The 26,744-nt window shown below is 36.4% G+C and overlaps 3 protein-coding genes and 4 non-coding genes across 28 annotated transcripts; 4 read left to right on the top strand and 3 right to left on the bottom strand.

The window, feature by feature from the left end:
• Positions 1-335: 335 nt before the first annotated feature.
• ATP8A (ATPase phospholipid transporting 8A1) lies at positions 336-26,405 on the top strand. Of its 22 annotated transcripts, none has more exons than XR_016270504.1 (12): positions 336-838; positions 2,282-2,810; positions 16,827-16,953; positions 17,127-17,310; positions 17,378-17,538; positions 17,605-17,802; positions 17,875-19,246; positions 19,350-20,156; positions 20,641-20,894; positions 20,955-21,053; positions 22,715-24,621; positions 25,891-26,405. XR_016270504.1 is itself a non-coding variant. In XM_018009742.2 (12 exons), the coding sequence occupies exons 1-12, from the start codon at positions 761-763 to the stop codon at positions 25,986-25,988; spliced, it is 3,939 nt and encodes a 1,312-aa protein (XP_017865231.1). In that variant the 5' UTR covers positions 339-760; the 3' UTR covers positions 25,989-26,405. The 22 variants fall into 22 exon arrangements, 4 of the variants coding, with proteins under 4 accessions (XP_017865234.1, XP_017865231.1, XP_017865229.1 ...); XR_016270517.1 differs by having other exon boundaries at positions 338-838; positions 22,731-24,621; XM_018009742.2 differs by having other exon boundaries at positions 339-838; positions 24,590-24,621.
• TRNAI-AAU (transfer RNA isoleucine (anticodon AAU)) lies at positions 1,105-1,178 on the bottom strand. The gene has a single exon. It is a non-coding gene; the product is annotated as a tRNA-Ile (tRNA).
• Positions 3,461-4,423, bottom strand: Ser8 (serine protease 8). The gene has a single exon (XM_089471331.1). The coding sequence runs from the start codon at positions 4,395-4,397 to the stop codon at positions 3,609-3,611; it is 789 nt and encodes a 262-aa protein (XP_089327457.1). The 5' UTR covers positions 4,398-4,423; the 3' UTR covers positions 3,461-3,608.
• On the bottom strand, positions 6,220-6,293 carry TRNAI-AAU (transfer RNA isoleucine (anticodon AAU)). Its single transcript has one exon. It is a non-coding gene; the product is annotated as a tRNA-Ile (tRNA).
• TRNAL-CAA (transfer RNA leucine (anticodon CAA)) lies at positions 6,720-6,842 on the top strand. The gene is made up of 2 exons: positions 6,720-6,757; positions 6,798-6,842. It is a non-coding gene; the product is annotated as a tRNA-Leu (tRNA).
• On the top strand, positions 7,027-7,100 carry TRNAN-GUU (transfer RNA asparagine (anticodon GUU)). The gene has a single exon. It is a non-coding gene; the product is annotated as a tRNA-Asn (tRNA).
• Positions 15,777-16,560, top strand: LOC149268542 (protein D2). The gene has a single exon (XM_089471332.1). The coding sequence runs from the start codon at positions 15,930-15,932 to the stop codon at positions 16,491-16,493; it is 564 nt and encodes a 187-aa protein (XP_089327458.1). The 5' UTR covers positions 15,777-15,929; the 3' UTR covers positions 16,494-16,560.
• Positions 26,406-26,744: the final 339 nt, after the last annotated feature.

Raw genomic sequence — 26,744 nt, 5'->3', positions numbered from 1 at the left:
CGTTTTATACCAATATGTTATAGAATAAAATACATCTGTAGTTCGTTTTAAAAATCTGTCTATTTCCTTCTCACGCAGTGCACTGGGATAATGCATATTTCAGTTATTTTCTTTTTGAATTATAACGTATAGTTGCTTATCAGCTATTTGGCGTTGCCAGATCTTTAAATGGCGGTGCAGCCCTGGTCAAAGCAGATTTTCACTTGTAGCGCTTCTATTAAGTAATTAAATCAATAATGTTAGAAACAGCTGACCGCTGTCATCTATTAATGAAGTAAACAGTTCTTCATTTTTTAAGTTTTAAAATTACCAACTGTGGGATAAAATACAATTTTTATAAAATATGCGTTTATATATATTTCGTAAATAATTCCTTTACAAGTCAGTAAGCTGTTGAATGGCTTTGCAGAGCATAACGGCAGTCCACTGTATAACATTCTGTTATTTATTCTGTTTATTAATCAGTATGTTTTCGCGTCCACAGCTAAAAGCGTGTGGTTTTTATTTGCTTGGTTTCCCCTTATCAACAAATATTAAACAATAACAACATGTATGTGTTTGTGTGGTAGATAATACCAATAGTTAAACATGCATTAGTGCTAAAGACATAGTGCACTTTCTTATTTATATTTTCCTTCGCGCCTGTTTGTGAGTGCTATATTTTGTTAGTGCTGGTTCACACCAGTTGCTTAAATATCTGCGCAGATCTGAAGCCCCACACATACTCACATGGTGTCCCGTTACCACCTACAAGAAGAAGATGCCGATGCACAGACAACTGCACCAAGGCAAAGTTATCGTCGTTCACGCCCCGAATCTGCCGGGCTCTTGCAAACACGTAAGTAAACATTAGCAATACGTATTCGCAATCACGTAAGTAAGTAAACATTAGGAATACAAAGTTAATTTACGTGAATCAGAAGTTAGATTGAAATACATAGTGATTCTATTTAAAAGAAATGTTTTCAATTTCCTAGCTAGTGCTCTACATTATTGATAAGATTGAGTGGGCGTCATGTGCTATATATATGATAGGCATAAGGCACTTACTGTTTAGTTTGGCTTTTAAAAATGTTTATATAAAAAATTAAAAGAAAAAAAATCTGGCCCATGGGGGGATCGAACCCGCGACCTTCGCGTTATTAGCACGACGCTCTAACCAGCTGAGCTAATGGGCCATGTTGACGGTGTTTGTCTAAATGTTGTATATGTAATGAATGCTTGGCGATTGTTTATATGAATGAAAACTTATTTTATTTTAAATAAGTGTTTAGTATTTATTGACTTAACATGCAATGGAAATCAATAAATCTGCATTATTTAATTCTTGTTATGTCGTGAAATATTTAGCTTGAGTTTGTTTTGATTTTCTAAATCATATTTTGCTTACCTTCTGTTTCGGCCACGGCTTCGGCTTCGCTGTAGTTAACAACTTTCACTTCGGCTTTCGTTCGTAGACGACGAAGGACATTTTATTGAATGTCCTTTTTGTTGCGTTTAGTTTAGCTTCGTTTCGCTTGGCTTGACTTTGCTTTGGCAGTTGGCTTTCGGCTTTCGCACGTTATGGACACGCATTTTGTGGCACGGCGGCAAGGCTACGACAAAAAAAAAAGTTATTTGGGCGAAAATCACAACAGCGCATCTGAAGTTATGTAGATATAGATACGTGTTTATATTCTGAACTCGCTAATTGGCCTTAACTATAATTAATTACTGTACTTAATTGTGCGATAATTGAAAACCTTTGCATTTACGTGATGAAAACTTAGCAGCTGCATAGCTAATGCAAATTTGTGCCTTTAGGAAAATCAACAAATCTGATTGTTGATGCATATGTACTACGATATATATGGTATATATATTGTATATATAAACTGTATAGTATAGTTGCTGTCAGCGAGAACTGCATATGCGTGACAGCCAAATAACTATGTGTGTTTTAAGTGCTATAAATTTTTGATGTACAACTTGCAATGGTTAGAGAGACGAAACAAGTAGAAATATTAGACAGCCAAAGTTGTGGATGGCTGTCAGTTGTTTAGGTTCTCAGAGACATGTCCTTAGCGCTCTGAGTTCCAGGCTTGGACTTGGGCTTGGGTTAAGGACCTTATATAACTGTGAATATGTTCTAATTAAATAAATATATATATCATAGCTAACTGCTTTAAGAGGTGCCTTGATCTATACGCTATACATACACACGCATACAATTATATATACCTACTAAGTGCCTTGGCTTTCTAAGCCCTCGACTCTAACGAATATGTCTGGCTGTTATCAGCGCCAGAGCTTGGAGCTGCAAGCGAAGAACTCGCCCAGCATTTCCGTGGAGCTAAGCAGGACCAATACCACAGCCAGCTGTAATCCCAGCCAGCGACGGCGACAGCAACGCTCTTCACTGCATCGCCAGGAGTCCTGGTTTCGACATTCCATGCCGCCAGCTATCAACAGAGACTTCGAGTCGTTGGAGCATCTGCAGACGCAGGAGACAAGCAACGGCCTCGATGAGCAGCTGGCTGCATCGTTGAGCGGCAAGCTGCCCGTGCTCAGCCATACGAGCATCCATCTGAACAGTGCCAATAGCAATCTGGGATTCATTGACTCCGACACGCCCAACACGCCCATCACGCCGCAGTCCAGCTCCTTGGCTGGCACACTCTCCTCCTGTCAGCCGCCAGCAGAGCCCGGCGGTTCGCGGCACAGATCGTCCCGTAATCGCAAGGACTCCCGTGCCTCCATCTTGTCGAATGCGGCACGCGGAATACGCATGACCACTTCATTCCTACGTCGTAAACGCAAGGAATACGAAGGTGAGTGAGTGTTATTAATGAAGCTTGGATTAATAGTAATGCTTTTTATACAGCTCTACCAAAGAGTTTGTTTTTTACCTGAGAGAAAAGTCTCACTTCAAATATGTCCGCGTAAAATCGAATTTATTTTTCAATTAAACAATTATTTCCACATTTTTTGCGCTATTACTGAAGCATTTTTAATATCCACATCAAGCGAAATGAATCAATTGAATATGAATCAAAACTTATATATACATTTCTTGATATGAAAGTAATTTAAGTTTAAGAAAATAAAAACGAACTGAAATAGAAAAGTTTTGCTAAGAGCTATGGGAATATATGATTAAGAGAGTTTATTGAATCAGAGAATATGCTTAACCTTTTGTACTATAAGCTCTGCTTTGGTTTAAATGGGCCAACGATTCAGTGCGTCAGCTCATGAACTATAATTTTGCATTGTAAACTATTGATATATATTTTAAAATACTATTATATTACTCATAATTGTTAAATTCATCCTGATGATCAATGCTATATACACTATGTAAAAGTATTTCTAATGGGAATGATTCGAGTAACAAACTACTTTCCACTTGAGTGGACAATTCGGGGTCGCATTATACAGCACCGTTTTCAAAGCCCTCTCCTATTTATTCATTCATTGCAAGTCTGGAATATAGTTATAATTTATAAGTCAAAGAGCACTTGAGTACAATATTATTCAGCAAAGAGGACTTAAACGAACCCAGAATGCTTTGGCCACTTATATATTGAATATGTACTTCATTAGTTTATCTAAAATCAGCTTTGTTTGCGCTAAAGTGTTTTCGCCGTTTCGATGATCCAATCGCGTAGCATCGCCACATCAGCGTAGATGCCCGGATATTCGTCTTTGGCGCAATTTGTGCCCCACGAAACGACGCCAACCAGCTCGCCGCCAGATACAAGGGGTCCGCCGGAGTCGCCCTGGCAGGCGTCCTTACCGGGAGATGCGGCACAGATCATAGTCTCCTGTATCTTGGCGCCATAGCTATATTGGGGACTGGCGCATTGCTCACGGCCCACAATGAAGGTATTGATATAGAGCAGATTGTTAGGACGACTTCCATGGAAGCTGGTAGTGCCCCAGCCGGAGACGATGGCAGGGGCGCCATGTTTAGGCGTGCTGGTGGCTAGCTTAATCGTTTTAATGGAGTTGCTTAACTCGAGCTTCGACTTGAGTCTGATCAGAGCCACATCGTTCATTTTGTCATATAAATTGTATTTAGGGTGCGTCGTAAAGGCCTTAATGCCGACACTACTTCCGCCAGAGTATTTGATAATGCTGCCAGCTCTGATCCCCAGATGGTCTACATTGCTTTCCATCCCGAGCATGCAGTGGGCGGCGGTTAGAACCAAATCTGGTTCAATTAGGCTGCCACCACAGAAGTGCCTGTCATAAAACTGCAGCGAAACTTGCCAAGGATACGCCTCAAATAAAGCCGGAGAACCACCCACAACGCGTCGATCTATATGTGGTGGTATTGAATTCCAGGGCTCTACAGCGACAAAGGCCAAGGCGGGCAGAGAAGTGAGCACTACTATTATTGAGATCTTCACAAACATTCTGATTCGTCTGTTCCAGTCTTGGTTCTCGATCCGCTTTATATAGACTCAATTCGTCATTTGGATCGCAGAGAAAATCGGTTCTAATTGCATTACACGGTCTCATTATATATTATCTATATATATCTGTATTTTTTAATTTCTATATAGATGAGGCATAATATCCAAATTGACATGCCTTTATTCTATTGAATTTGGGATTTTCTAAATGTCAATAAAATACATGAGTTTGCGAGAAATACATAATATTTCCAAGTGGTTGTTCTCTTACTCAAGATCAAATTACATTAGACTCTTTATCGATATAGATAATTGCTGATAGATATATAAATACATATAGTATGAACATATATCTATTGTGTACACACTTGAAATCTTTGCTGCAGGACTATGGATCGCCCAATATTTATAGGTGAGACTATATAGTTTTTTCTAAGAAAAGCGAGTTTTTATCTGAAATGATCGAGATATATCTAAGATATTATATAGTGCTCTATTGTTAGATAAGTGCTTCAATGTAGAGCTTTTGCTTTTAAGTAACTACAGATAGAACCATCCAGCTATGTCTACGATATATATAGTAGTAGTATGAGCTCCGTGAGTGACTATCTATCCATTGCATTTTAAAATCCCAATCAATATCTAAGTGCATAATGTTATTGCAAACAAAACGTTTAGAGCCTGAGAACGATAGTTTATTATTGAGACACCCGTCGACTGTCACGTCGCTTCCATTAAAACGTTTTCAGCTTCCGGCCATAGTTTATCGTCTCTTTGCTTACTACTGTATATTACGTAAGCCAGACGTATCAAATATATAGATAAAAAAAAATGTTATGAATTTTACGAGTTAGCTTTACTGTCCATGGACATTTCACTTAGTTGCTCATCACTCAGGCCCTGCAAGTAAATTGATTATGGATTGAAATTTAAAATAGATGAGATAAAAAAGGTCAAATTTAGAGCTACCCAATCATCATCATCATAGTCTTCATCAAGGCAGGAGGACTGCATTTCTTCCATATCTGAATTCTCTGTATAAATATGATAGTCGATAAATCGATTAAAAGTTACATGTTTTTTAGTTCCCTCCCATCCATGTCCCTTGATTTCGTGCTTAGCCGCATCTTTGAACATCAGTATGGATTTCTGGCAGATATGTTTATCCGATTCTGCTGCGGTTATATTCATTTTCGTTGTGTTTTAAAAATATATTAATGAACAAGGACTCTTAATTTAACAATCAAAATTCAACTGGTTACTATGAAAGGAAAAAATGTGTATACTTATATATACACACATTTGTAGTCACACCTTGAGTTTAAAGTTAATTAAAACCATTAGCTTTTAGGCTTTGCCATCTTTGATAGATAAGAAATTAAATGGCACTTGGCCCAGTCCAGCTCTGAGATCATCAAATGTCTCAGCATAAGCGCACTTACTTGGATTTCTCTTACTTTACTTCGCAATGACATCATCCACGTGGGGGTTGGGACGGTATATGTATTACTTGGTTGTGATTGTGCCTGAGGATACGTTGACATTTTCCACTTATTGCTATGAAGCTTTTCATTCTAAATTGTTTCATGTCCAGCATATTATATCGTTCCGTAGTCCTAACGACTCGGTTTCCCGGGGATTATCGTTGCTTTAAAAATCAATGAAAATTGCTTCATGTGTGTGGCGTGTGTGTCCTCCTCCTGTCTCTTTTTTCTCTTTATTCTCAGTACATTTGCGAGCAATAAAAAACTGTTTCATACACTCCGTCAGATACCTTGAAAAGGTTGCGGAAAAATTAAAGAAAAAAAGAAAAATAAATGGCTGGCCCATGAGGGGATCGAACCCGCGACCTTCGCGTTATTAGCACGACGCTCTAACCAGCTGAGCTAATGGGCCGATGCGGTTTCATTGTCAAAGTCACTTTAAAACCGATTGAACGCTATATGTGTTGTGAATGCGAATTTTATATTTGTTTTGTCCCGTATAAATAAATAAATATTTATTTTGTCGCAGCTACACATAAAATAGAAGCAAGTACATATTTAATACATATAATTATAATATAAACAAAACAATGTCTCAATATTTAATTATTGAAAATAATTCTTACTATATTTAATAATAATTATAATCAATAAAAATTAATATTAAAAAAATAAATATAATATAAACTTTGGTATATAGTATAAATAGTATACATTTAATACAAATAACAAGCAAATTTTTTTGCGCCTAAAACAAGCTATTAAATATGATTGAATTTCACCCTGTTACATTCGGTTCTATCGTATAAGTTTGATTTGAGTCATGCTGCATCCAAGTGTCAGGATGGCCGAGCGGTCTAAGGCGCCAGACTCAAGGTTATAAATCTTGCCTCTTGAACAGAGGTTCGTATGAGCGTTCTGGTCCTCTCTGAGGGCGTGGGTTCGAATCCCACTTCTGACAAAATCTTTTTGGAATTATTTTTATTTTAAATATAAATATTTCCTACGACGACAAAATTAATAATATTTTATTTGCAGAATTTATGAAATATTTTAGCAAAATACCTTTAAATAATAGTATGTTTACAAACCTGTGTATTACAGCACATGTATTAAATAATATTGTGTCTCACAGTTCAACAAGTGCCTCCGTGGCGCAATCGGTTAGCGCGTTCGGCTGTTAACCGAAAGGTTGGTGGTTCGAGTCCACCCGGGGGCGAATATAACTTTTTGATTTTATTTTTTATTTTTATAAATATGTACGTTGCATATGCATATATTTTGCAACTTCATTTCTGAATACCATATTTTTGCCAAATATATATTATTTAATTACAGTATAATTTTAGTTAACAGTCAAATAACAGCAGCAAATAATAAATTTGAAATGCACAACATTTAATGTGGTGGGTTCGTTAGGTTGATATTTTTGCGCCACTTTTGTTAGTGGTGAAATTAGAGCTCAGGTGGTAACATTTGCTATGTTTTAGTGCTCTTCAACACATGCATATGTGAATATTCTCTCTCACGTACGCATAAGCTAGTCGCTGGCGGCTTTTGTTCAGTTGCTTTCGAAACCCACACGCGCAAACTACGTGGATCGGCTGAGTTGCTAATAGAAACTCCTCGCGGTAGATTTTTGTGATTATAATATCGCTTTTGTGGAACTGCATATTTGGAATAGCATATTGGAGTGGCACAATGCCCGGAAGCATATCCGTATTTAAATATATTTTGAATATAAGTGCAGAGTGAAGTCATTAAAAACAAAACACGGCAAAGGTGGATAATAGATGTTAACGACAACAGTTATTCACACATCCCGTATACAATATGCAGATGTGCAATAGTATTGGCTAACATACAAAGTAATTGCGGCTTCACGGTGGTTTCTTATGCGCCACGTCTTATATATCAAAGTGTGCGTGTGCGTTAGTGTGCTTAAATGAGTTAAATCCATGACCAATCTAATGTTGATTCAATAGAATACTAACGCACACATACATATGCATGCTAGCCTAATACATGTGTGTTTACATATTATATCTAAGATGGTGTGGGTTGGCGCCTTCTATTAATTCTGCTTTATTCTGTTCAACACCTTATACTCTCTCTACGTGTGTGTGTGGCGTTCTCCTGCTCTCGCTCTCACACTCGCTCTCGCTCTCATTTGTCAACGGCAATTGTCTTGTTTTTTTTTATTGTGTTTAGTATTTCTCGCGGTTATTTCTTTGCCATTGTTGCATTATTGTAATTGTACTTTTTTCTCACACACACACGCATACACAAGGGTGTTTGTGTTCGTGTGTGTACACAAATGTTGTTCAAACTAGTTTCCTCGTGTTTTGTTATTTTTTTTGGACTCTGTTTTAAATAATATTGTCTCCCCCTTTTTATCAAGTTTTTCGCTTTCAATCTCTATTTGTAAATTATTTATTTTGTTTTTCATTGTTTTCGTTTTTCATGCAGTTTCATTGCAAACCTTCTGCCAGCACATCTCAGTTGATATTTTATTGATGTTGAAAGAAGTGAAATTTATTTCGCGCAGTTTTTATTTATAAAATATGTTTAATATCTATTATGCAGAAAGTAAACACAAATTACGCTCAGAAGGTAAAATTTGACAAAATATAGCAGGAATTTAATTAACTGCAATTAATAAATGTAAAAAGTAAATATTGTCATGGAACATATTTAGAAATATATAATATACATTTTTTTTTCTTTTTGTACATATTTAATGCTTGCCAAATTCATATATTTTGAAAATACATACATATATGTTTTTCGTTTTATTTATACATCGATTACGTACGAATTTCAAAATAAATAAAACGTCATTATTTTTATATTATACAAATAGGCCAAAAACAAATATAAATATAATACATTTTCGTTACATTTTTATGTAAGCAAACGAAAGTATTTCTAATTAAATTTGTTTTTAATATTTAAATTTTAGAACTTATTTCACAATTCGTATGTTATAAGTTTCGACTAAGGTGCTTAGGTTAATAATCTTCTGATCTTTTAGATCTTCTTGTTCTTTAGATCTTCCTCAAGAGATTATATATCCGCTTTTAATTGAGTAATTTTAAATACCACTGTCATTTGGTCTAGAGATTTTCATTATATTGAACCTTATATATTTGATTTAATTTAAATATGTTATTTAATACCTTTTATAGTTATATATTTAATTCAAACATTATTTTATTCCTTTTACAATTTGTAAGGCTTTACATTCTCTAAGGGCAGTCTCTAAATTGTCGTCTAGATATTTAAGATCTTATACAGGATATTTTACCATAGAGCTTGTAGATCTTGTTGATCATATTTTGTACAATTTTGCTATGTATTGAATTTTGCCTGATTTTCTGCTTTATTTGTCTATGTAAAGAAATCTTGCATATATTCCAAATTTGAATGATATTTCAATAGTATGATAGAACGATTTTCGATAAGTCATTTCCGTCCACTGTGCAAATAGCGTGGCCGCCTTTGGCCAGCTGGTCAATTATTGTTCGTTGGACAATAATTTCGTATTGATTCGTTTTTTACAATTACTTTGTATTCGATTGTTGTTGGTATTGAGGTGCTTACACATATAGCTATATATGCACATATGTATATTTGGGGACCTTGTCATACTTTTGTAGATGCAAATTATTTCATTTTAAAATGTGGAGAAATTTGCTTTATATACCTAAAGTGTCTCTATTTGGAAAACCTTAAAAATTGCTATTGGCTTGCCATATGAAGGCATATCGAGATACGCTTCATTACTTGATTGGCTATGCATATAGTATACGATATATTATATATATTATTATATACATATGACAACTGTACCGAAGCAATATTAATTTCAGGTGAATATTTACATAAGAGTTCAATTTAACTCTTCGGAAGATGCAGTAAATTGCTGAAATAAATCACTGTCGTTCGAAAAATATAAATATACCTAGTAAACCCTATTCCATAAACAGTGCATAGAGAACTTGTGTAAAATTGCTGAAATATAACTAAAATAAATAACTGGAGTCTACTTACAACTCTAAATGTTAATAAATGTTTTTGCCAGAAGTACAGTTCATGAACTAGTTCACTAACTAAAGCAAGCTTTTTCCAATATTCTTGCATGAGTAAATTATTTGACTTAATTCAGGAATTTGTCCATTTGGGATTTTCCAATATTTTCAATCTGAACTAAAATGATTCATTTCTGAGCTTTTTCATAAACCTGCTCATTATGAATTGTCAACTTGCATTTACACGTGAGTTTGTTCAACCAGTTAACCAGTTCAGTGTTCGCTCATAGCCAACTGATAATAAGGAAAAGTAAATAAAGTGATTCATCTGAGAACTGGTTCATTGTGAACTGCGAACAACATGCATTTACATGTGAATGTTGTCATAGGTGGCCTTTGTTGTTGTGTTTGCACAAGTGTTGACTGTACAGGTACACAAAAGTGCTATCTGTGCTAGATATATAGTATATATACGATATACTATATAAGCGTATATACACAGTGAGCTGAGCTGCTGTGAAATATGTCATTTAGCGTTAACTGATTGTGTGAGTCAACTTGAAAGTATTTTGGTTTGTTAAAGTTTCGTAAAAAAAGCATTAAGCCATAGTTATTGACGTTTAAATTAGCTACTTGTAAATGAGATTAGAAACTAGAATTTTAAATGCATATTTTGGTTGTTTTTATAGTTTTTGTTGTTGTTTTTGTTTTTGTTTTGTATATGGCAAATAGAATCCACAAGTAAAAATGTTTGGAATGAATCCAAAATATATATATATATATTATTTGATGCTGTTATTTATAGAAACTGAATAAAAATACAAAGCCAATTTTATTTTCTCTGTCTATACGTTGTGGTCTGCTATCTGGATAGAGCTCTATATACTATATATGTATGAATATTTCGTTATTTTTTGATTTCCTTTCAAGTTAACAAAATGACTTGTAATTGTTTTTAGTTTCTGTAGGTTTACGCTATGTAGGTAGTACATCAGCTATTAGCCTTCGTATAGGACAAATGTCGTCATGTAATTACAGAAATCCACGACGTTGAGTGCCTGCTTTAATATTTATGATCAATTTTCGAGAGGGAACAGAATTAAGTTAGGGCGAAACGCTTAGCTACTCTGCTATTGATGTATTCTCTGTAATTTAGCACACGAAACCGAAGGACCAGGGCAAACTTTTTCTTTATAGACTATATGTTTAGTACACTGGACATCAGAGTTTTTGGCAATGAAATTGGGTCATGAAAGTCTTTGAAAGCATTTAGTTTTGTGGATTCCGACTGTGAAAGTTGTTTATATGAATCACGGCTGCGAAAGTGTATTTCAAAGTGTGCGAAAAACTAGTTCTTTTTTGTTTTTTTTTTTTTTTAACTTATTTAAACTTAAACTATTGTTTTAGTTTTTATATTAAGAGTCAACGACTTTACATATTTATAAACAATTACAATTTTCTTTAAATTAAAGAATGGCTTTAGTGAAAAATACTTAAAGCCTAATGCGACTTGAAGAAAATAGGTATACTTCAATTAAAATTAATTAAATTTCATTATAATTGTTGGGATACTAAGGTTTCAGTCGTAAAGTCTGTATGAAATCTTTTAAGCAATAACTCTAACCAAGCGACAAAGTTATCATATGAGATCATATATATACATATATATTTTGCTGAAGCAATTTGTTTACATTTTTATTGTATATATTTTAAATATATATGTAAATATGATTCATATGTGAGTAAGAGACCATACGAGGTTTGTTCAAAAAGTATCGGAAGTTATCCAGCTGTGATAAAGTCGTTTTTTTATTGTTATTCATTTTATTCTTGGTTGCCCTCTTTATGTGTTCAATCGTTGCGTCGCTTCGTCCTTTCCTGGGCCTCTTCAGTTTCTGGAATAAGAAAAGGCAAGCAAGACTTCACATTATATAGCCATATATATATGTATATGACATATATATAATAACTATATAAGCTTTAACTATGAAGTCATAGTCAAGTATTTGCTTTATGTACAATAAGCAGTGAACAGTGAATTTCTATATTATTTTAATTTTCATGAACACTAAACGTTCTATTGTTAAGAATAAAAACAGTTGTCAGTTAAACTAAAAGTCTATTTTGTTCTAATGAAAAAGAAAATCACATTAAATTTGGTTGTTACAGCTGATTTTGCCTAAAAACCTGACATTTAAAAATCTATTCAGTTAAAGCTCGCGTAACTTTGAATGCGCTTAATTATACCCGAGTATTTGTGTACTTGGAGTGTTTACTGTTGTCAAGGTGCACACGCAAAAGGACAATGCCGTGAAGCAACACATTTTACTGTTCTTTCCACATAGCTGGTGTGGACACACGCAAATTAAGGTGTTTACTTATGATTTGTGAATGACAGGGAGACAGGCGAACAATGATGTGTGTGGGTGTGCGACAGTGTGTGCTGTGTGTGTTTGCTTGTTATTTCCTTGTAATATTTAATGGAAGGTCGTTGACATGGTTAGGCGTTGCCTACCTGGCTTTTTTTCTCCTTATCTTGTCTAATGAGTTTCCATTCATAAAATCAATATTCGATGTGTGAATAATTAGTTGGGAACGTGAATAAAACGAATTAATTGAAGGCAGCTCCGAGAGGCAACTCAAAATGTCGAATCGAATTGAAGCGTAAATCAATAGTATAATCCAAATTGGTTTCAACACACAAAGAACTATACAGTGATATATAATTGAAGAATCATGTCAACATGACAGATCCCAATAGGAATAATAGTCCAAACTCAAACCCAAATCCGAATCCAAATCCAAATCCAACTAATACCAATGGCAATCACAAGTCAACAAATGGTTCATCACAAACGGAGCCAGCTAGCTGCTCTACGAGAGTCAATCCCGCCCACAATTCCGGTGCCGGTTCCGGCTCCGGTTCCAACAGATTTCAGCTGCCTCCGGCCTGGGCAACGGTGCCGGAGAAATTCCAATCGTGGTGCCAGAGACGACTGCGCCGGCTGAGAGGCGAAGCCTTGAGGCATACGGCTACAACAGGACCCACAAGCTTTGCACCGGATGCCGGCACGAGTACGGGCGGGGCCGACTCCTACGCGGTCAACTATGTGGACAGCAGCGGCGACAGTGTCACCGACGTGGACGGCCGCATTGCTCCACGGCAACTGCCGAAGAATCCGCAAAAATGCAAAGTTTGCTTGGAGAAAACCAAGCGGTTAATCTTGGAGAAAGTATGCCGGAGGAAGCCCAAGTGCAAAGGTGTTTATTTCTTTAACTATTGCTGTTATCGTATACCCGAATCTCATCTATCTTATCTAATATCTTACATATCTTCTAGCACATATCATTTATCAAATTTCACAAATCACTTATATATCTAAGATTTCAATCGAACCTTCAGTTAGATATTTGAATTTATTAAGTCAGCATATCATGGAGATCTCTGATCTATGAAAAAGACAACCGAGAAGCTATTTAATCTTTAGCATTTACTGCATCACTGTAATTATATATCATGCTATATTTATTCTAGCTTATCTTAGAGAGAGAGACAGAGATAGAGAGGAGAACAATCTGTTTATCTTACAGGTAACTGACATTTGAAGCATATTGTATCTTGCCTGAATATGTAGCAAATTTATATGATATGTGGGGGTAGTCTGAAAAGTTTATAGTTTTTATCATCAAGATAACTAAGAGGCAGAGCATTCTAGCTGATCATGCTGATCAGGAGTATGTATGCTTGTCTAGCTGTCCATATAACTGTACTGTTTACAAGCCAATTTGCGCTTTTCGCAATCTTATCTTTAAGCTCAAGGAACATTTTAACTAATTTCAGTCAATCTATAAACCGTTCTATAATGGTACATCTACATGAGTACATATCATTATTTAGCTAATATGTGTTATATGACCACTGCAATTCGAGTACTCACATTTATGGGCCCGGCCCATTTAGCGGTAAATCGTTATTGTTCCCTTGCGGTTGTGAAATGCACTCAAGGGAAGTTACTTTAGTCAGATATCCAAATATAAAATGAATTTCAAGTTAAAGTGCTCAACTAGCGAGATATCCTGTAAAAACTGCGGTTTGTTGATAAGTTGTTCAAACCGCAAATAAGTATGAATATGAATTAGATATAGTATCTACTAGAATATATACTAAGTATAGTTTATTTTATATATACATATACGATAAATATTCTCTATATGGTATTAAAAAAGAGTATATTATATAATTATAATATAAAATTAGTTCTAAGATTTCAGACTTGCATAGCTCTGGAATTAATCATTTAATTCTCTTTTATATTCACCTCAGGGTAATAAATCTTTAAAAATTGTGAAATCTCTAATAATAATCTAATATATAATTGATTCCTAAACTTAGAAGTTGTTCATGTAAGACGTCTGTATTTTAATATATTGTTATATAGTATTATATTTTATATATATTATAAATGAAATTGGTTTATTTTAAAACATTAGTTGCTTAGATATAAAAGGTAGCTGCCTATCCTGATATACCCCATGTATACATCATATATGGCCTTTTTCTATTGATGTTAGCGCTTAGCGTAAGCCATATTTCAATGGGTCTGCGACACACTGCCCAAAGGACACAAATCAGAGCGTTGAAATCGCCATTACGGCTCTGCCGATGCCTCCGTCCTCGTCTCCGTCTCTGCCTCTACCTCTGCCACCGCCACTTCTCCAACCCTCACCACCTTCTCTGCATTTGCGACTCGCTCTGCATTAGGTTTGGCTGTGCGTTATGCTTCGACCCTGAGTGCCTGGCAAAATTTGCTCATTATGGCCCACCTGGGCCAATTCGAGCGGCAGAGCAGCTGAAGTTTGGGGACGCCACCCAGTGGCAGCAGCAACGAGGCTCTCTCTCGCCTTGTATTCAGTCGGACAGTCAAGCTGCCAGAGCGAACAACACGCAGCACGCAACAAACAAAAAAATAGACGCAAAAGACGGCAGACAAGAAAAAACTGGGCCAACAATTTGTTGTAAATATTCGAAATGTGTTAAAAAGTTTGTTTTTTTGGACAAAAGTTTTAGCTGTGTTTTTTGCTGTCGGCAAGTGTTAAGCTGTGAAGCGGTATTTAAGTGCAACAAATTGTGGCACAGCCGTAGTTTACTATCGTGTGCATCACGTGGCATTCAGCTGCGTTCAATGTGTGACAAATCGATAATGCGCACTTTTTGACGCACTTTGATAAAAGTGTTTCTAGATATTGCTCAACAATTACTTCAGACTTGAAGCTACTTGCTGATTAGTGCCACATTAAAGATATATGCTTATTTATGGTATATAGCGTATCGTATCTATATCGGTATAAATTATTCATGTCGTTGGCAAAATGTCAAAGTTGAAACGAGTTGTACGAAATGTGGCCGAAATTGAGAGCGCAAGCGCTGGCTCCGGCTTCGTGAAGCTCTTGCAACGCCCACTGGCCACGCCCACTTGTGGCTTATCAACAGCAGTAGGAGCCGAGTAGAGCCTGCAAAACATACAACCTGGAGAGCATACTGAGAGGAAAGTCAATCAACAGCAGGGAGAGCATCGCCTTTCAGGCGGTCGGCTCGGGCATCGAGGAGCGCTACGTGGCAGATGGAACGGATCAGGAGTCAATAGAGACGGCCGCAACCGAATTGATTGGCGACCTCAACGACGATTCGAATCGCATTCTAAAGTTGACAAAACGTCCAATTCGACGACGCAGGCTATCGGTCAGGCCGTGCAGCAGACGCTGGGGCAGAATGAACTTTCGCAATGTCTATAGGGCGTTGCGTATACGTTGGAGTCGTAAGTTGAGCACGAGATCTATTTTAAATCAGAGGGTGGAAAAACGAAGAGAAGGGATTCCAAATTAAAATAAAGTATTGAGGTTGGGTATCACAAATAGAAGTTATATATTGTATATAAAATGCCTAATTAAGGACTAGTAACCTTATGGAGCTAGTTCAATGTAGCTTCACAATCCGGTAACAAAATTCCAAATTCAGAATGTACGTCACCTGCCCGAAAGTTCCTCCGATCATTGAGCTGGGCATGCTGATGAAGCAGCATAGGATCATACCAGACGTCGTCACCTGCAGGCCCGAGTATGTCATCAATGTTGCGTATCATTGCGGTATCTCAGTCTCGCCTGGCTGCCATCTGAAGCCGTTTGATGTGCGATTCGAGCCCATCATACGCTGGATGTCCGATCCACGCAAGTTCTACACGCTGGCCATGGTCGATCCGGATGCACCGAGCCGTGCCAAGCCCATCTATCGCGAATGGCTCCATTGGCTCGTGGGCAATATACCCGGTTGCAATGTGGCCATTGGCCAGAAGCTGGTAGACTATATTGGCAGTCGTCCGCCCCCAGAGACGGGCCAACATCGTTACGTATTCGTGGCCTTCAAGCAGTTCTGCGAACTGGACTTTGACGAAACGTGCATATCGCAGGATACCTACGAGGGCAGGCCGTGCTTCAGCCTACGGCGATTTGCCAAAAAATATGCCCTGGGCAATCCCATAGCACTCAATTTTTTCCTTGCCAATTTTGAAAATGATTTGAATTGAGTTCGTTTATTATTCTGTGTTTGCGAAGGTGACAATAAAAATCGGATAGGAAACATTGACCTAGAAACTGTTGTAGTTAAGGGATTGGTAGAGTGATTGATTGAATGATGGAGCGAAAAGGCTACTTCTGTTACAGTGAACATTGATGGTTGATGAATTCAATGAATATGTTTGATTGAACGATAAACTGTGTTAATATCATAGACTAATAAAAAAATAAAATAAAAATAATCAATATCATAGACTAAGCAAGTAATATTTATATACGATTTTCAGTATTTTGTGTGTCTGAAAATGAATTTTCGATTAAATTTCTTTTCTTTTTTCTTAAAGATGATGATGAAGAGCCACCAAACTTTGGCAGTTATGACTCGACTGACGACGATAAGCGCATCATAACGCTGAATGGGCCGCAGCCAACAAAATATTGCAATAACCGAATATCAACGGCTAAATATAAGTGAGTAATTATAATGGGCATCGATTATCAGAAGTAATGCCCGTGCGCATGCATTTGCCCATGGGCTATTTAAATGTCATGGCTTACTCTGATAAGATATGATCTAAATAGTGTATGTATGTGTATTTGGTAGAGTAATTGATTAATAAATGCTTCCGTTTCTATTTGCACAGTGTCCTCACCTTTATACCGTCGTTTCTCTTTGAGCAATTTCGACGATATTCCAATATATTTTTCTTACTAATTGCATTATTACAACAAATTCCGGATGTATCGCCAACGGGTCGCTACACCACACTGGTGCCACTCGTATTTATACTGTCAGTAAGCGCCATTAAGGAAATTATTGAGGATGTGGTAAGTAATTAAATATGATAATCGATTATATATGATATACAGGAATAAATATTTAATATCATTACAGAAACGACATCGCGCTGATAACGAAATCAATCATCGTTTGATTGAACGGCTAGAAAATGGCACTTGGACCACTGTGCGCTGGTCCGAGCTGACAGTTGGTGATATTATAAAGGTGGTCATCGATACATTCTTTCCTGCCGACTTGATATTATTATCGTCTAGGTGAGTAGCCAGTTGAATAAAAGATAAAATGAACTTTTACTACACAATCTATCGATTTCTTTACAGTGAACCGCAGGCTATGTGTTTCATTGAAACTGCAAATCTGGATGGCGAGACAAACCTGAAGATTCGTCAAGGCATGCCGTCGACGGCCAAGTTATTGGACACAAAGGACTTGACGCAATTACAGGGTAGAATCGAATGTGAGCTGCCAAATCGCCTGCTATACGAGTTCAATGGCGTCCTCAAGGAGTTTGGCAGACCGTAAGTAATTCAATAACTTGAACTTACTAAATTGAATTGAATTTTTATTTTAATATTGAAATCGTTTTACAGCCCCGTTCCATTGGGCAACGATCAGGTGCTGCAGCGCGGCGCTATGCTCAGGAATACGGCTTGGATATTTGGCGTAGTCATCTACTCTGGACATGAAACGAAGCTGATGAAGAACTCAACGTCGGCGCCGCTGAAACGTTCGACTGTTGATAAACTGACCAATACACAGATCTTGATGCTGTTCATGATATTGATCTCACTCTGCATAACGAGTGGGCTGTGCAACTTGTTTTGGACGCAAAAACATTCCCCAACTGATTGGTATCTGGGCATCGGAGACTTCAAGAGCTTGAGCCTCGGCTACAATCTGCTGACCTTCTTTATTTTGTACAACAATTTGATACCCATTTCGTTGCAAGTGACGCTGGAGCTGGTGCGGTTCCTGCAGGCGATCTTCATTAACTATGACATCGAGATGTACCACGCGGAGTCAAATATGCCAGCCAGTGCGCGCACATCGAATCTTAACGAGGAACTGGGCCTGATCAAGTACATATTCTCGGATAAGACGGGCACATTAACCCGGAATGTCATGGAGTTCAAGAAATGCTCCATAGCCAAGCGCATTTACCAAACGGAACGCACGCCCGAGGAATCGGAGCTGGTGCAGAATATATTGCGTAGGCACGAATCCTCCAGGGATATTGAGGAGTTTCTAGTCTTGTTGTCTGTGTGCCATACAGTTATACCAGAGAAGAAGGAGGATGGCACCATTATCTATCATGCCGCAAGTCCGGACGAACGAGCTTTGGTCGATGGAGCTCGCAGGTTTGGCTACATTTTTGATACACGCACTCCCGAATATGTGGAGATAAATGCATTGGGCAAGCGCATGCGTTTCGAAGTGCTGAATGTACTTGAATTTACGTCGCAAAGGAAACGTATGTCGGTCATTGTACGCACGCCCGAGGGAAAAATTAAGCTCTTTACCAAGGGTGCCGATTCGGTCATATACGAGCGTCTCTCTCCCCGGGATCAGGCGTATCGTGAGGCCACGTTGCAGCATTTAGAGGAGTTTGCCTCAGAAGGTTTGCGTACACTCTGTCTGGCCGTGGCGGATATCGATCCCGAAGTCTACGAGGAATGGACTCATACACATCACAAGGCATCGATCGCCCTGCAGTATAGGGAGAGCAAGCTGGAGGACTCGTCTAATCTGATTGAGACCAATTTACGTCTGCTGGGTGCAACGGCTATTGAGGATAAGCTACAGGATGGCGTGCCAGAAACAATTGATGCTCTGCTCCAGGCTGGAATATACATTTGGGTGCTGACGGGCGATAAGCAGGAGACGGCCATTAACATTGGCTACTCCTGCAAGCTAATCTCAAACACGATGGACATCCTCATACTTAATGAGGGCAGCTTGGATGTAAGTTAGAGATCTGATTAGCTTTTATTGCTTATTGCGAAAATATTGACTCCCCTTCTTTATTTCTACTGTATTTGTTATTAATCTCAACTTTCTGTTGCAGGCCACACGTGATGCTGTGCTGCGGCATGTGGGCGAGTTCAAGAGCTCCTCGACCAAGGATGCCAATGTGGCGCTCGTCATCGACGGGAAATCTTTGAAGTATGCCCTGACCTGCGATCTGCGTGGCGATTTCCAGGAGCTTTGCCTCATGTGTCGCGTCGTCATCTGTTGCCGCGTTTCACCCATCCAAAAGGCCGAGGTCGTTGATATGGTGACACAGAGTACCAAGGCCGTGACCTTGGCTATTGGCGATGGAGCCAACGATGTGGCTATGATTCAGAAGGCAAGCGTGGGCATTGGCATATCGGGCGTTGAGGGTTTGCAAGCGGCCTGCGCCTCTGACTATTCAATTGCCCAGTTCCGTTTTTTGCGTCGCCTCATACTCGTACACGGTGCCTGGAATTATGCGCGCATCAGCAAGCTGATCCTCTACAGTTTCTATAAAAATGTTTGCTTATATGTGATTGAGCTCTGGTTCGCCCTCTACTCGGGCTGGTCAGGTCAAATTCTGTTCGAACGCTGGACCATTGGCCTCTACAACGTTGTCTTCACGGCCATGCCCCCATTCGCAATTGGACTGTTTGAGAAGTTCTGCACGGCAGACACAATGCTTAGGTACCCGCTGCTCTATAAGCCCTCACAGAATGCCAAACTCTTCAATGTGCGCGTCTTTTGGATATGGATCTTCAATGCGTTGCTGCACTCGGTGTTTCTCTTCTGGCTGCCACTGTTCGCCTTCGAGTCGGAATCCATTTGGTCTGACGGCAAGACGAGCGACTATCTGCTGCTCGGCAATATGGTTTATACGGTGAGTTGCATCGGAATAACAGGAGAGTGTATATGTGAGAGAAGAGAGTAGAGTGTGTATTATATGAAATATAAGAACAAAGTATAATAAGTCGAGTCTATCTGTCTCATTCACACTCGCTCAGAGCAAGACACTTCGGCTCTATTCGTTTTTGTCTGCTGTTGACCTTGAGTTGAACTATTCGTGTGACTCTCTTTTGACGAACATCAATTCACGAACACAATTGATCGCATGCATACTAATACATACGTCAAAGATCTTAACTCAATTGGTCGGAGAGAAACCAAAGCGGAGCTCTTTGAGGAATCGACGGAATCGGTTGCTCTCTTATTTTATTATTATTTGTAGACATTGAGAAACGATTAACAACGAACTATACAGTATAATGAGCTAGGGCACTACGTTTATATATATATACATATATACACATATTAATTCAACATGCATTATAATTTTAATATATTTTCTGCTTTTTCTTTTTCAGTATGTAATTGTGACAGTCTGCTTGAAAGCCGGCCTTATTACCAGCTCATGGACCTGGCTAACGCATGCCGCCATTTGGGGATCGATTCTGCTCTGGTTTTTGTTTGTGCTGATCTATAGTCATATCTGGCCATCGCTGAGCTTTGCGAGTAATTTCGCCGGAATGGACAGTCAGCTGCTGTCGACGCCGGTCTTTTGGTTCGCTTTGATTCTGGTGCCCATTGCCAGTCTGCTGATCGATGTCATCTGCAAGCTGTACGTATGAATATATAACGAATAGACTATATGTTTTAATGTATATACATTTGGTTACAGTATACATAATACCGTTTTCAAAACCCTGACGGATGCTGTACGAGAGCAGGAGATACAGCGTAATGATCCCTCGCAGGTGATGGAAGAGTCGCGCTCCTCGTAAGTATTCCGTTAAAAGACAGAGCGAGCCTAACTCCTCTGTATATATACATATATATTTCTACACTACGTATTTTGCATTATTTCTGGGTTTATTTTCCTATACAATTGGTTAAACTATCTATCTGGCAAAAAGACTAAAAAAAAAAAAACGAAAAACCCAAAAAAAAAAGCTACTATATTTTCAATTTGAATTGTTGCGCATCTTAAGTAGAGTTAGTTACGTTTTTTATTTTTGTTTTCCTATTAAGCAGGGATCGTCTATATAGTTGCCTATATAATTTGCAATTCGTTGCGATCCGTGCTTGATATTTGCATTTTTTGTTTCGCATTTGTATTTGTATTTTGCACCACCTTGTGAGACGTCCTTTAATTAAGCAATTAGTTAAGTTTGCATTTAATTAGTTACACAATTTAATTAATATAGTAGTTATCTATCGTCTAACTGTTTATCTCCTAGTTTAAACGAAACCCTAATTAACTCTTTAGCAAGTTTTATATTTGATTTACTTAACAAACTACACGAAAGTACTGAAAACTAGTTGGATCTAACTAAACTTATTTAATATATGTATATACATAACGGAAAAACAAACAGGTTTACATACAATATATAATCGGAAAAAAGTTTTTTTACTTTTCACAAAGTAAAAAGAAATTTATGTTGAACTTGAAGCAAGTATTTGTTCTAGTCAGAACACCTTTTGCACCCGTTTATAGGGTATACAGCAATCATATTTCTATGACTAAGTATTAGTTCTTATACACAAAGAAACAACACAGCACAGGGTATTCAATAGTCGACTAGATTACAAGTAGCTTCTTGTTAGCAACGAAGAAACACAAAACATATTTGCATATTTATTGTATTATTGGATAAACATATATATATTTATTTATATGTGTATATATTGTAGCAAAAATTGCTTGGAATTGAAATTACGTATTTATTTAGTCATGAATTCAAATTGTGTGTATTTTAATTTGGTAGCAAAATATGCATTAAATAAAAAAATAAAAAAAAAACAAAAGCAACTAAGAATATTATAGTCGGCTGCAATCGACTGCATAATACTCGTTCACGCTATGAATACTCTTAAATTTATTTATTTATTGTAATATGCACTACAATATATCGTATTTGATATAAAGACCTTCCCAAAGCTGACCTGATAAGTTTTGGGTTTCTTCCTTGACTTATCCATAAAAATAGGTGTACCTTTTCTCCGTTCTGCTGTGATATGCATAAATACCTCGGCGGACAAAAGCCAATAATCTCTTTTATCATTGCGTGAACTTGTATTTAAAATAAATCAAAACACTATTCAAGTTTATTAGCGGGCAAAATTGCAAATATTTATATAGATATCGAGTTAACTATTGTAATATTATTTACCTTATTAGCAACAATCAAATTTGAAATTAAAAAAAAAAAAAAAAAATAAAAAGAAAAGACAAGAAATGTAATTCTCTCTATCCTCTATCCTCTATTAACACACACAACATCCATACATACCCACACCCACACACATACATAATAAAACAATGTTCGATCTGTAACAAAATTGTCAATTTATCCATATTCATTGTTAACAAATCCCAAATTCCCTCATGCCAAATCCACAAAAATTGTGTTCGCCTACGATTAAAAAACAAAAAAGGGAAATTCGTTTTAAGCATGATTTGGACAAGAGATCGAGCGCCAAAAGGGAGAAGGCCCGAGTGCGAGATTACCATTCAGGACAGAGCATAGAGTTTTCCGGTCGTCGTCTGCGTGTCGAGCATTTGGATTTCGATGAAGATCTGGAAGCCATGAATCAGCAACGGGAATACCATAGACGTCGGCACCGCTGGCAGGGCAGCGAGATCCTGCACATGTAGCTAAAGCAAGCTGCGAAGAGAGCAAGTTCCTTTGTCTCTATATACCATATATGTATATAATATTTATGTTTTACATGTCGTCAATTGAAATAAATTATTTATATAAATGTTATACAGTAAGTGCTCATCAAATTGATAGATAGAAATCTATGTGTATATATGTATATGCTCAGGGCATGTCAAGCCATATCCATTATATATCAACCAGTCAGTCAATAATAATGAAAGCTGTAGTATTCATACCTATATACATTTACATATACATATATAGAGGATCATCTCTGTACAGATGCAAGTCTTTAAATTGATCCAACTGTGATACTGATTACTCTAGATAAATGAATGTTTTCAAAGAGTTGCAATTTAATTTCATATTACATGTTGTTCATATCTTAAGTCAATTGTACCACGCTTAAATTGAAAGTGAAATCAAAATAAGGAAAGAAGAAGACGAAAGCATTCCATAAACTAAAACGAAACCAACGTCTAAAAGAATGTACAAAAGAAGTAGAAAACTTGTGTGTAAACCAGTTAACAAGATATTTAATTTAAGCTCAATTCTATTCCAGTCTCAATTGTTGTTGTTAGGCCCTGAACCCTTAGATAATGAGTAGAGTGGGTATATTGTTTTGCTAAGCTATATGTAACAGATATGATTATCTGTATGAAGTATATATATATTTTTGACTAACACTAACTAACGAGCTAAGATAGAATTGTGCGTCTGTCTGTCTAAATATATAATTGTTGTAGTTTATTCTTTAATAATAATTGAAAGCAAAATTTAGCTTTATACACGGTAAAATTTATTATCTGATTATAAGCACAGATGTCATTATATATCATTATATTATATATAGTATCTATATGAATCTTTATATTAACGATAACTAGGATGTTTTGCGTTAGAAGCTCGTCAAATGGTTCAGGGTATTCACTAGTCGAACACTGCCGACTAGAGCAATCATATTTGTTTTTCAATATTGTTAATTTGTGAAATATTTAAAAATATATAAATATATATATATTGTTTTTAAAATATACTATAGTATCTTAAGTAAATCTGTATGCCATCCTTTCTAACCTACCTATGCAATTGATAACTATTTAAAAACCCAAAGATATTCCAATCAGAAAATCTATTAAAAGTCGTATAGTCGAATAAAGCTAAAGTTAACAAAATGCAAAATTTCTAAATTGTCTTCAAGCCTGTGTCCGTATGTTAAATAGCAACTAAATAAAATATATATTTATTTATATATATGTGTGTATGTCAAATATATGTTTATGTAAACCAAAATAGAAGCTGATGTCTTAGTTTTTCATCAACTTGCATGCAATTTACTTATAATAAATACCCACTACAACGTTATTGGGTCCCACTAACAGAACAAAACAGTTTGGCACCAAATTTGATACCAACAAAAAATAACAAAAACAACAAGAAAACTGAAGAACAAAATGTTGGAAATATTTTGCACAATTCCCTATTTATTTTCTATATTTTTTACAAAAAGCAATTTATTTATTTTGCATTTTATAAAAAAAAAAAATCTATGCAGTCTATATGAATATGTATTTTAAACAAACTTTCATCAATATACTATATATATATATTTTCTTGTGTGTGTGTGCTTGTATGTGTATGTGCGCAGTACTATGTATGCCTTGGGATCTATAATTCGGTGTAAGTAATACATAAAACAAATGTAAATTTCAGACAAACAAAATATCAAATATATACACATATTGCGAGGGTAGTTCAAAAAGTTGCAGAACTTAATGGAAAATCGAAAGAAATTGGGAAACCCCTTATGAAGTTTCAAAGCTTTTTAAATCAAATTCAGTTTGCGAACTTGTCAGACTACCCTCGTATAAATATAAATTCATTAAAATCCAAACTCCTTAATCATTTATCATATACAGTCACAAAACATCCATTCATGTGAATAGGCCTCTAAAACAACTGTTGCAATTAGACTAGATAGTGTTAGGCAAATGGTAAAACAAAAAAAAAAACAAAAAAAAACAAAAAAAAAACAGCACAGACGTTTGTAAAATATACAAATAAATACCTAATATATACCTATCTTAAGGTTGCTTTCGCATTGCATGTTTCTGTTCTCAAACATATTTCTACTTTGGTTAACTAATATTGAAGAAACATAATTATTTTCTAAAAAATTTGCATGCTCCATAAAAAATTTGTCACCTTTGATTGTAGACTTTTTATTGCTCTCCAACAGCCGCTCACCTTTCTTTTTTTTTTAACGGTCTGTAGATGCTAACAATTCAAAATGAAAATAAATGTTGTACCTTAAAAAATGAAATAAATTGGTGAAAAGGCAGAAATTCAATAACTTGCTAAACAAAAAAATCCCAAAAATAATTCATAAACTTTTTATGTTTGGTTTCAATGAAAAAAAAAATTATTAAAAAGTAAAAGTGATATATTCCATTACAAAACCATCTAAAAAATCCAATTCCCCCGAAAAAAAAAAAAAAAAAAAAAAACAATTAATTCTACAGATTTACTGAAACGGCGAGATTGCTACGAAATGTTTTCACCCGTCGTGCCAACACAAGAGTCGAAACGGAACTAGAATTATCGCGTGAGTACAAACCATATACCGAATCAGATCCAACGAATGTCCCCGATGTGCTATTAGTGCAGGACAAACAGGGTTTGGGCAGCACTTCATTTTTAAATGGGCTAGTTAACATATACATATACAGACAGTTAGTATATAGCATTATATACCTGTGTATATAGCCATGGTTATCAGCTGTAGTGAATCGCTCAATAAAGAAAAATGATATTTGAGTTTATTTGTGCACTTCATCCACACGTTCATTAAAAACAAAATACCCTTTCCCCATCCCATACACGAATGACATATAATTACCGTGTCTGATATATCTATATAATCTGTTGGTACATTTCTTTTCCAACCAGATGGCTATGCATTTTCGCAAGAGGAGGGTGGTGCTGTACCGCAATCTATTGTTATACGGGCATATGACACGAATTTGCCCAAGCCAGAGGGCAATTGAAAAGCGGAAAAGGAAGATCGGGATATATATGTATGCATATATACATATATGCGGCAGCTATTGTATTTATGGCTATGAAACACGTTGAGTTTGCAACAGCTGATGTGTGTTAAAAGGGCCAAAGAATAAAAACATTAGAATAATTAATAAAAAATAAAAAGAAAATTAAGAACTAAAAAAGATAATGAAATAAAATTTTAAAGGAAATACTTTTGTGAAACACACATATACACACATTTTTCTGGTATTAATTCAACAAAGATATTCTAAATGTGTCTTACATTACTAATATTTTTATTTATATATGTGCTGCATATGGTAATTTCATTGTGTATTTGTATCCTAACTGTTAATTATTTTATAAGCCACTTAAATAAAGCCGTTAGAAGCATTTTGATTCTTTGTACATATGAAAAATACTTGTTTGAATATATTTTGTGTGGGTTTAAAAAATTGTTAATCGGATTAATTTAAAATGTTTTCGATTACATATTGGTAAATAGAGCTATCGTTCCAACGATATGCGAGTGCATTGATAGCATGAGTATGAAAAACTAACGAGCGATGAAGTGAATGCAAGCAATAGAAGATTCCACTAGCTAGCCGATATATATTTCAGAAGTTTAAAATAGTTGGCAGAGAAAATTTGTCTTTTTAATTTGTGGAAATGCCAGATATAGAGATTTGCCACTGACCAGAGAACACATAGACTAGACATGTAGAACAAACTTTTTCAACACCGAAAAAATGCGCTGA

Source organism: Drosophila arizonae, chromosome 5 (assembly GCF_054131065.1).
Source record: "Drosophila arizonae isolate 15081-1271.41 chromosome 5, UAZ_ARI_1.0, whole genome shotgun sequence".
Taxonomy (NCBI): Eukaryota; Metazoa; Arthropoda; class Insecta; order Diptera; family Drosophilidae; genus Drosophila; species Drosophila arizonae.
This window is presented reverse-complemented; position numbering and strand designations above follow the sequence as displayed.

What these genes read in the sequence shown, in the direction of transcription:
- ATP8A (XM_018009740.2), top strand. Translation starts at nt 761, where the DNA reads ATGCCGATGCACAGACAACTGCACCAAGGCAAAGTTATCGTCGTTCAC. An exon ending in TGCCGGGCTCTTGCAAACAC is followed by an intron (nt 839 to 2,281) that starts GTAAGTAAACAT and finishes GGCTGTTATCAG; the next exon opens with CGCCAGAGCTTGGAGCTGCA. An exon ending in ATATCAACGGCTAAATATAA is followed by an intron (nt 16,954 to 17,126) that starts GTGAGTAATTAT and finishes CTATTTGCACAG; the next exon opens with TGTCCTCACCTTTATACCGT.
- Ser8 (XM_089471331.1), bottom strand. Translation starts at nt 4,397, where the DNA reads ATGTTTGTGAAGATCTCAATAATAGTAGTGCTCACTTCTCTGCCCGCC.
- LOC149268542 (XM_089471332.1), top strand. Translation starts at nt 15,930, where the DNA reads ATGTACGTCACCTGCCCGAAAGTTCCTCCGATCATTGAGCTGGGCATG.